Source organism: Macrobrachium rosenbergii, chromosome 50 (assembly GCF_040412425.1).
Source record: "Macrobrachium rosenbergii isolate ZJJX-2024 chromosome 50, ASM4041242v1, whole genome shotgun sequence".
Classification (NCBI taxonomy): domain Eukaryota; kingdom Metazoa; phylum Arthropoda; class Malacostraca; order Decapoda; family Palaemonidae; genus Macrobrachium; species Macrobrachium rosenbergii.
In genome coordinates, this window is record NC_089790.1 from 16,457,501 (window position 1) to 16,467,500 (window position 10,000).

Genomic DNA, 10,000 nt, shown 5'->3' on the forward strand with positions numbered 1-10,000 from the left:
ATATATATATATATATATATATATATATATGTGTGTGTGTGTGTGTACATATATATACATACATATATATATGTATATATATATATATATATATATATATATATATATATATAAAATATTTATATATATTTACATATATAAAATATTTATATATATATATATATATATATATATATATATATATATATATATATATATTAAATAATATATTTACAGCTGGTCTTCATTACATACACACACACACACACACACATATATATATATATATATATATATATATATATATATATATATATATATATATATATATATATATATATATATATATATATATATATATATATATATATATATATATATATATACTACATGCAGCTGGGTCTTCAAAGGAGAACTAAAGATCCTTCTCGCCTGCACGGAAGATGCGATGTATTTCTCAGTACTTAAACTGTAAAAATATCCTATACCACAAACACCACCTCTATGATCAATGCATCAACAGTTATCATAATCCTCTTTAAGATGGAAGCCATCATCATATACATTCACCTAACTAAACCTAATCACCCAGAGAGGTGTGATAAACAGTATTGCAAGCCCTGTCAGCAATAGCCAGCGCTCAGATCAATTTAATCCCGAGCCTAATGCATTCGTATCATAGAGCAGCGAATGTAATATCTCGTCCATACGATTTCTTAGTATTGGTTATATTAGAAGACTTTAACAGGAAACTAGATCAGTGATCTTATATGAGTAATGGTGGCTAAATGAAATGAGTCATTTGCATATTTCATTCTTTCGGAAGCTTGACCCAGTCAGTGGCCCCTGTGGTGGGCTTGTTCCATATGAAAAGGATTCAGATGATAATAATAATAATAATAATAATAATAATAATAATAATAATAATAATAATAATAATAATAATAATTATAATAATAATAAATTTGTCTTACTTTTTCTATAATAATAATAATAATAATAATAATAATAATAATAATAATAATAATAATAATAATAATAATAATAATAATAACAGCGATTATGTACATGCCAGATCACAAAGCTCTCTCCTTTTGAATAAGACCGACCACTAACTTTTTCGTCCACTTCGTACAAATTCCACAATCCTGGGTTATGAAAAAATTACAAAAGACTTCCCTAACAGAAGTTATAATCACATAACTCTGTACGGTATCTTTTCATCTCTGTTTTTTTGTAATTCATTTGGCTGAACTCATGCGCCTTTTTCATTTACGCCTTACTCCCACAGTCTATCAGAGCCTTTGTCATCAATTTCAAAATCATTTTTACACTTTGAGGAGAAACTGCGGATTCGTTTCGACGCATACCAGCCTTACTAATCGCTCAGACAAGGGCTTTATAAGGTGAAAAAGGGCCAATTATCTGTAATATAATCACTGTTCCTTCTCATCTTGTACACGTAACTACAATATACCTCAAGCTTCCATTACAGGTTCATTTTTCTCATGATTACAGACCACACACACACACACACACACACACACATACATACATACACACACTTTCTCCAATCAAAATTAACATTTTTTCGCTGCTTTAGGTCAAAGCAGAACTAAACAGACCCAGTAAAAAAAATGGCACTGGAATATAAGACGAACTTATAATTTCATTCGCACTTTGGCATCCAATCCAATTATCGCGGATTTTTCTTTGTGTGTGCAATTATTTGGAATTGTTTGGAATTTGCATACCTGGTTCTGAATTTGGAGTATTTTGGAATCGCATTCCTGGTTCCGCATTGCTCTACCTTCATTGATTTCTAGATGGAAGTCCGAATTCTTTTAGTAAGTTAGTTTTATTTGACGACGATTGAATTAAGTTAAAGATATTTCTGTCCATAGTGTCAGTATACATATCTAACAAACTATGCATGACGAATTATTATGTATATTTACGTAGACATATGTATACTGTACAAAAACGTAAGTATGTTCACAATTAAACTGCGAGAAGAATTGTGCAAACATCCCGGGGTATCAATCTACCAAAGTTTCTGAAATGACAAATCTTTAAATATTTCAATTTATGTACGAACAGCAGCACCGACAGCAAGAGACTTCCGGGAAAACAACCTCTCACAAAAAAAAATCTAAAAAATATTCATAAAACATGCAAAAAAAAATGTGCCAAAGCTAGGAGAGATGTGGACAAAAAGGAAAAAAAGCAATTTAGGTCATTTCCATGCAGGAAAAAATGCTCTCAAAATTGGGCCGAAGGATCTGTGTGTGTGTGAGAGAGAGAGAGAGAGAGAGAGAGAGAGAGAGAGAGAGAGAGAGAGAGAGAGAGAGAGAGAGAGAGAGAGAGAGAGAGAGTCCATTTGCATACAGAAATGAATTAAGTGTTTTAAATGCATCGACTGTCTATGCTGGACCAACATTTCGAGAATGCTCTCTCACTTGCTCCTCTTTTATGTCATTCCCTTCGTTACCTCTGTTGCTTTTCTACGCTTCTTCCGCCCCTGAGGATATTGATGATAACGAGACAATGAAGCTCAATAGAATGAAGGAATAAAGAGCGAAAAAGGGAATAAGGAGATAACCTGCTAAAGCAGGCAAAACAAGACCAGTGTAATAGGGGACCAGTCTTTACAAAAAAAGGGAATTATATCCCGAATTCCCGTCCACTGCTTTCTCCCAATCTCAATGGCGAGAGAGAGAGAGAGAGAGAGAGAGAGAGAGAGAGAGAGAGAGAGAGAGAGAGAGAGAGAGAGAGAGAGAGAGAGTTTGAGTTTGGTGCCAGAAACGAAACAAATATACAAGAGATTATTTCAATGGTGATTCCACGTAAAAGGTTTTCGACGCTCTAATTTGGTAAAGACAATCTGCATCTATAAAGCTGGTTTCTCTCTCTCTCTCTCTTTCTCTCTCTCTCTCTCTCTCTCTCTCTCTCTCTCTCTCTCTCTCTTCCTCTACTACCTCCAGCATTTCTTTCATTAGAGAGATGCACAAAAGATTATAAGAATTTTGTCAAAATATCTTATATATATATATATATATATATATATATATATATATATATATATATATATATATATATATATATATATATATGTGTGTGTGTGTGTATATATAATACACATACATATATGTATATATATATATATATACATATATATATATATATATATATATATATATATATATATATATATATATATATATATATATATATATATATATATATATATATATAATATATATATATATATATATATATATATATATATATATATATATATATATATATATATATATATATATATGTATATATATATATATATATATATATATATATATATATATATATATATATATATATATATATATATATAGAGAGAGAGAGAGAGAGAGAGAGAGAGAGAGAGAGAGAGAGAGAGAGAGAGAGAGAGAGAAAAGCACTGTAACATTACTTGCACCGAAATTAAATGTTATCAACGTGCAACATCATAATCTCGAAATACCGGAATTAACAACATTCAGTGGTTCAGTTACTCGTAGATTCAGGGATGGGGCTGCTAGTCCCCAACCCTTTTTCTTGACCCAACCAGAATCAGGCACCCATTTGAATTGGGTGGAGGGACATACAAGCTAAACCCGTTACCTCTGTCTCTACAGTACATAAATCTCATACCCTTAAATTATACATGAATTGATCCTCCACTCATTAGAACATTATCAACCCTTCAGAAAAACGCTCATATCCGCACGCGAAAAAAAACAGACTATAGCTCGGCCAAGCCACCGATAACTTTATGTAGAATATAGAGACTATATACTGTAGAGGCTCGCAATCGCATGCAAAAATAAAACACGGACAAGCAAACGGTGCATTTATTTACTTCCGAACTTCAAGCACCGAGCGCAGCTTAGAGAAGATATTTGAGGAAGAGGATTTATGGGGAAGGGGGAAGGGGAAGGGAGAGGGAGGGGAGAAACAGAGAGGCTGGAGGAAAACCACAGAAAAGGCAAGGATAAGAATGTGAGGAACTGGGAGGAATTTTTAAGGAAAAGGATTTATAAGAGAGAGGGAGGGGAGGGGAAGGAGGGGGAAAGGGAGGGAAAGGGAAGGAGGAGGGGAGTAGAGAGGGAGGGGAGAAATAGAGACCGGAGAGAAACCACAGAAAAGGCAAGGATAGGAATGCGAGGAATGGAGTGGGGGGGTTGAGGTAGCTAGGAGGAGGGGGGGAAGAAAGGAGGGGGTAGAATGGCTCGTGTGGTAGAGGGGGGGAAAGGGGTAGGGAGGTTAAGCTTTGACTGTTCATTTTCAAATAAACAGTCGGCAGGAAGATCAACAGACGCTGGTATACAAACAAACACAAACACACAAACTCATGGGTGTGTGTGTGTGCCCGTGTGTTTGTGTGTGTGTATAAATTTGTTTACATGTACAGAGAGAGAGAGAGAGAGAGAGAGAGAGAGAGAGAGAGAGAGAGAGAGATGCCGTTAAAAGTGAATTCAGTCATGGGTCGATGGAGTGAGTACTTTGAAGATCTGTTGAAAGAGAATAGCCAAGAGGCAGAGCTGAATGATACAACAGAGAAAAGGGTTAATGTAAGTTTGAAACTGTTTGTGGAAGTGATTCATAATGACGTGAGGTGACGAGTAAGAGGTCAAAGAAGCAATGCGCAGAAGGGATACAAATATTAAGCTAAATGAAATGATAGATGGAAGTATTTTGGGGTGGCTTGGTGGGTTGGTCATGTGGAGAAAAATGGAGTATGATACGCTGATGAAGCATTAGTATGACCCGAAAACGATGGAATAGAGAAGAGGAAGACCTAGAATGTACTTGATAATAAAGGAATGAATAACACACCAAGTTGAGTAAGTTTCAACATACTAATGATGAAACTTCTTAGTAGGTATATATATGGCAACCTGTTGGAGTCGAATGCTTAGGTTAATGTGTTAAAAAGGATTTGTTTATAGGAATAAACATTTACGTTCAAACATAACACGCTCCTATATTTTGCACAAAATATAGTTTAGCATCTGTGTTGAGGCTTTGTTCATAGAAATAATCACTTACGTTTCAAACATACATACCTCATATGGCAGGAAATATAATTTATCTGTTTGTATATTACATGTTGGTCTGAAATACAATGATATCAACTCCAGCCCTCCTAGTTTTTTTTTTTATTTTTTTTTTATATCGACGTGTGCTAATCAAGGCCAGGGGGATTCCCAATATTTTTCACAGTAAGATTTATGGATTGCAATTAGCAGTGCCTGTTTGTGCGTGTGACGAGAGAGAGAGAGAGAGAGAGAGAGAGAGAGAGAGGCTTTTAATAACGATGCTTTTTGAACTGGCCATGTTTTTACGTTTGCCAAACGAGCTACCGACAGTGTTTTTCATAAATCTCTCTCTCTCTCTCTCTCTCTCTCTCTCTCTCTCTCTCTCTCTCTCTCTCTCTCTCTCTCTCTCTAGTAACTTCAGCCTTTCTTTCACTATGGAAATGTAGAAAAGATTCAAATAATTTTGTAAAAAAAATATATATACACATATATATATATATGTTTACATATTAAAACTTCCACCATCAAATCAACACGAACCCATCAGTTTCTTAAGCAAGCAAATCAACGAGCAAGCAAGAAAACAACCAAAGCATAACGCAAGTTCTTCATACGGAAATTCTGCCCAGAAAATTTTGTATATAAAACGTAAACAAGACAGTGGTGTCATCTAGTGTGGAAAATTGCTGATGGTCATCATAGCCTTAAAAATGCATCCCACATTTTATCTCTCATAAGCATATTCCTGGTGAAGGTGTGTGGTATAATATATATATATATATATATATATATATATATATATATATATATATATATATATATATATATATATATATATATATATATATATATATATATATATATATATATACATATACATATATATATATTATACATATACACATACATTTTATATATATACATATATATATATATATATATATATATATATATATATATATATATATATATATATATATATATATAAATATATATATATCAAAGTCTGGTACAAAACACTGCCACCTTTTCCCCCCAAAAAACTGAGTCTACTAAAATAAGAAACACAAAAATGTTCATTTTTAAGCAGAGACTCCATCTTCTCTGTTGGGTTATTTCTTCATTCGTTTAAAATCCTTTTTTTTTTTTTTTGTCAGATTTCGGTCATCACAGCTGAGCGCCGTCATCAAAAATGTGTGAAGGAAAATTAAAAAAAAAAGACTGAGAATGACTAACTGATTGATTTATGGTTACTAAAGCTGGCGTCGCAACATCTAGGTCATTGACGCAAACTGACAGGCATTTGAAAGTGGAAAAAACACTTGAAAATAAGTCTGTTCCGCCTATGCAAAGGTTTGTATATCTGTGTATGAAAATACACTCAGCAGATACACATACTACACCCTTGTTTCAAAAGTGTACTGTTGGGGGTGGCCCCAGAAAGTGTTAACTTTCCGGTTGCTAGACAATTGCCATCTAAAAGCCAGAATGAAACCCATCTAAGTCGACTAACCTCCAGGTGCATAATTCTTTGTGTATGTCAAAAGAAATACGATCGATTTTTTAGGATACGTCATTCTTTATTTTATTATTTATTATATATATATATATATATATATATATATATATATATATATATATATATATATATATATATATATATATATATATATATATATATATATATATATATATATTCAATAACATTCGCAGTGTGGTGCAAAAAGAATTGGAAGAAGAGGCCAAACTGTGAATGTACGAAGGAATTGTTGAACCCACTTTACTATATTGCACTAAAGTGTGAAATGAATACAATCGAAAGAAATAAAGAAGAGAAATGTGGAGATTGGAAGAAAAAGGGGTAAAAAGTGTAATATTTTTGAGACAATTTATTCACGTTAAGAAATGAGGATGATACGCAGGTGAAAATTATATATATATATATATATATATATATATATATATATATATATATATATATATATATATATATATATATATCACATATATATACATACATATATATATATATATATATATATATATATATATATATATATATATATATATATATATATATATAAAATAGTGGAGATATTAGATAGCAGGAGAAGAGAAAGACCAATTGAAAGAAATACTGAAAATAGGAACAGAAATATAAATGAGATAAACATGGAACCCAAGTAAAGAATAATAAAGAAAAACATCGATATAAAAATCAATAAAAGGACTTGCCCTAACAAAACCACATCCATCCACAAACAAGAATAAACATCGAATCCAAATACAGAAAAAAACTACAAAACTTCCCTTTACAAACCACACACACACACACACACACACACACACATACACCTCACCTGCTCTCAAGGTGGTGGGCGGGGCCAGCACGATGCCAGTAGGATTCGACGCCCGGCACTGGTACACAGAGGCGTGTACATCCTGCCGGTACTCGTTCCCGCTGAAGGGCCACACCACAAGGGAGCCATTGCTGAGGACCTGTTGAAGATTTAAAAAAAAATACAAGTTAAAAAATGGGTGGGCGGAATGTTCTTCGAGGCGAGTTTGCCAAGCGCGACATGACATTTGATGACATTCACAACTTTTGTTCGGAAGTTTGTTTACCGACAATGACTTTCATATAACGCTTCTCCGAGTATGTCAGTTACCTTCATTAAACTTGCTCTCTCTCTCTCTCTCTCTCTCTCTCTCTCTCTCTCTCTCTCTCTCTCTCTCTCTCTCTCGGCTCGAGTCTCCCCTTCATTATTTCATTTGGCGTTTCTTCCTGTCTCTAATTTAATTCTACTTACAGCACCCTGTCACTGCTCTCTCCTCCCTCTCTCTCTCTCTCTCTCTCTCTCTCTCTCTCTCTCTCTCTCTACTCTTAGAAGAAAGACTGGTCAGGAACTAAACGAAAATACGGAGCAAACTTCCTAAAGTATTTTTACCTCTGTTACAAAGAATCTCTCTCTCTCTCTCTCTCTCTCTCTCTCTCTCTCTCTCTCTCTCTCTCTCTCTCTCTCTTATTATATATATATATATATATATATATATATATATATATATATATATATATATATATATATATATATATATATATATATATATATATATATATATATATATATATATATATATATATATATATATATATATATATATATATATATATATATATATATATATATATATATATATATATATATATATATATATATATATATATATATATATATATATATATATATATATATATATATATATATAAAAGCAGTTGTAAGTTGTATCTACACTTTCTCGCCCCTCCCATCCCCTCTCTCTCTCTCTCTCTCTCTCTCTCTCTCTCTCTCTCTCTCTCTCTCTCTCCATTCCATTACATTATCCTCTCACTCACCTCCCTTACTCCAGGTATATTGGTCACGGGGGATTGATTCAGATGCAGCCACTCCACCTGGGGGGTGGGGTCCCCCCTGGCCAAGCAATCGAGGATCGCCCCGGAGGTGTTGGTAAAAGTGACCACCCCTGGGGCGGCTCCACCAGGATGGGTCCCGAGGGCGTTGCCGATACGCCTCCGTTGATACTCAAGGCGGAGGAGCATCCTGCAAGTGAGAGAGGAGAAACGTTTCAGTGAGCAAAGTTTGTCAATAAACGTTTGATTTGTCTGATGTTTCAGTGAAAAACGATTAGGTTGTTATTATTATTATTATTATTATTATTATTATTATTATTATTATTATTATTATTATTATTATTATTATATATGCATGATACATGCATATATATGTGATCAAAGTTTGTCAATAAACGTTTGATTTGTCTAATGTTTCTGAGAAAAACGATTAGGTTGTTGTTGTTGTTGTTGTTGTTGTTATTATTATTATTATTATTATTATTATTATTATCATTATTATTATTATTATATATGCATGTTACATGCATATATATGTGATCAAAGTGTGTCAATAAACGTTTGATTTGTCTAATTTTTCTGTGAAAAACGATTAGGTTGTCGTTATTATTATTATTATTATTATTATTATTATTATTATTATTATTATTATTATTATTATTATTATATGCATGTTACATACATATATATATGTGATCAAAGTTTGTCAATAAACGTTTGATTTGTCTAATGTTTCTGTGAAAGAGGGATTAGGTTGTTGTTATTTATCATTATTATTATTATTATTATTATTATTATTATTATTATTATTATTATTATTATTATTATTATATACATATATATGCATGTATACATGTATGTGTATACATATGTATAAATGTATATGTGTATATTATATACATACAAACATACATACATACAACATACATTAAGAAATATATCGATAGCTAAAACATAACTGTTATAATTCACGTCTCTGCATGATATATCTACTAACTGGGAATTATTTTATAAGTTAACTCAATACACAAAAAGTCAAAACACGCTTCTAAAATACATCCCGTACAGTTGCACTAAATATATTGCACTTGGAGACATAAACTGACTAACCAACTGAAAATAAATAAATTATCTAAAATGTATTTCGTATATACCTTTAAAGCAATAAGGGAATAGCATTGCCTAGATAGCGAAGTGCTGGGTTTAGGGAGTTGGGAGTAGGTGGGGAGGGGAGGAGGGAGGAAGGGGGAGAGGGGGGGGGGATTGCTCGTGACATAAATGGTTCTCATGCGAATTCCTCTCAGCAAGACGCCCAGACACCACCACATAATCCTTCAACATTCCCAGTGGATGTGGGTGTGTGTGTGTGTGTGTGTGTTGTGTGTGGGTGTGGGTGTGTGTAATTTCGCAAGGAATGTCCCACACACACACCCACACCCACACCGAGAAGGATTCAGCCCAATGCAAGTGGGTGAGAGCGTCCCATAATTAATATTTCTCAGGGACCAAGGATCGTTCTTACAGGCCACGT

At 33.1% G+C, this 10,000-nt stretch overlaps 1 protein-coding gene across 7 annotated transcripts in view; it reads right to left on the reverse strand.

Moving 5' to 3' along the window:
• Positions 1-10,000, reverse strand: part of LOC136832667 (cell adhesion molecule Dscam2-like) — a 787,908-nt gene that overhangs the window by 708,449 nt on the left and 69,459 nt on the right. For all 7 annotated transcript variants that reach the window (XM_067093969.1, XM_067093965.1, XM_067093968.1 and 4 more), the window contains exons 2-3: positions 8,455-8,659; positions 7,421-7,559 (exon numbers count right to left, since the gene is read on the reverse strand). In XM_067093969.1, the coding sequence (XP_066950070.1) occupies positions 7,421-7,559; positions 8,455-8,658 (343 nt within the window). In that variant the 5' untranslated portion in view covers position 8,659. The remainder of the gene's footprint in view (positions 1-7,420; positions 7,560-8,454; positions 8,660-10,000) is intronic.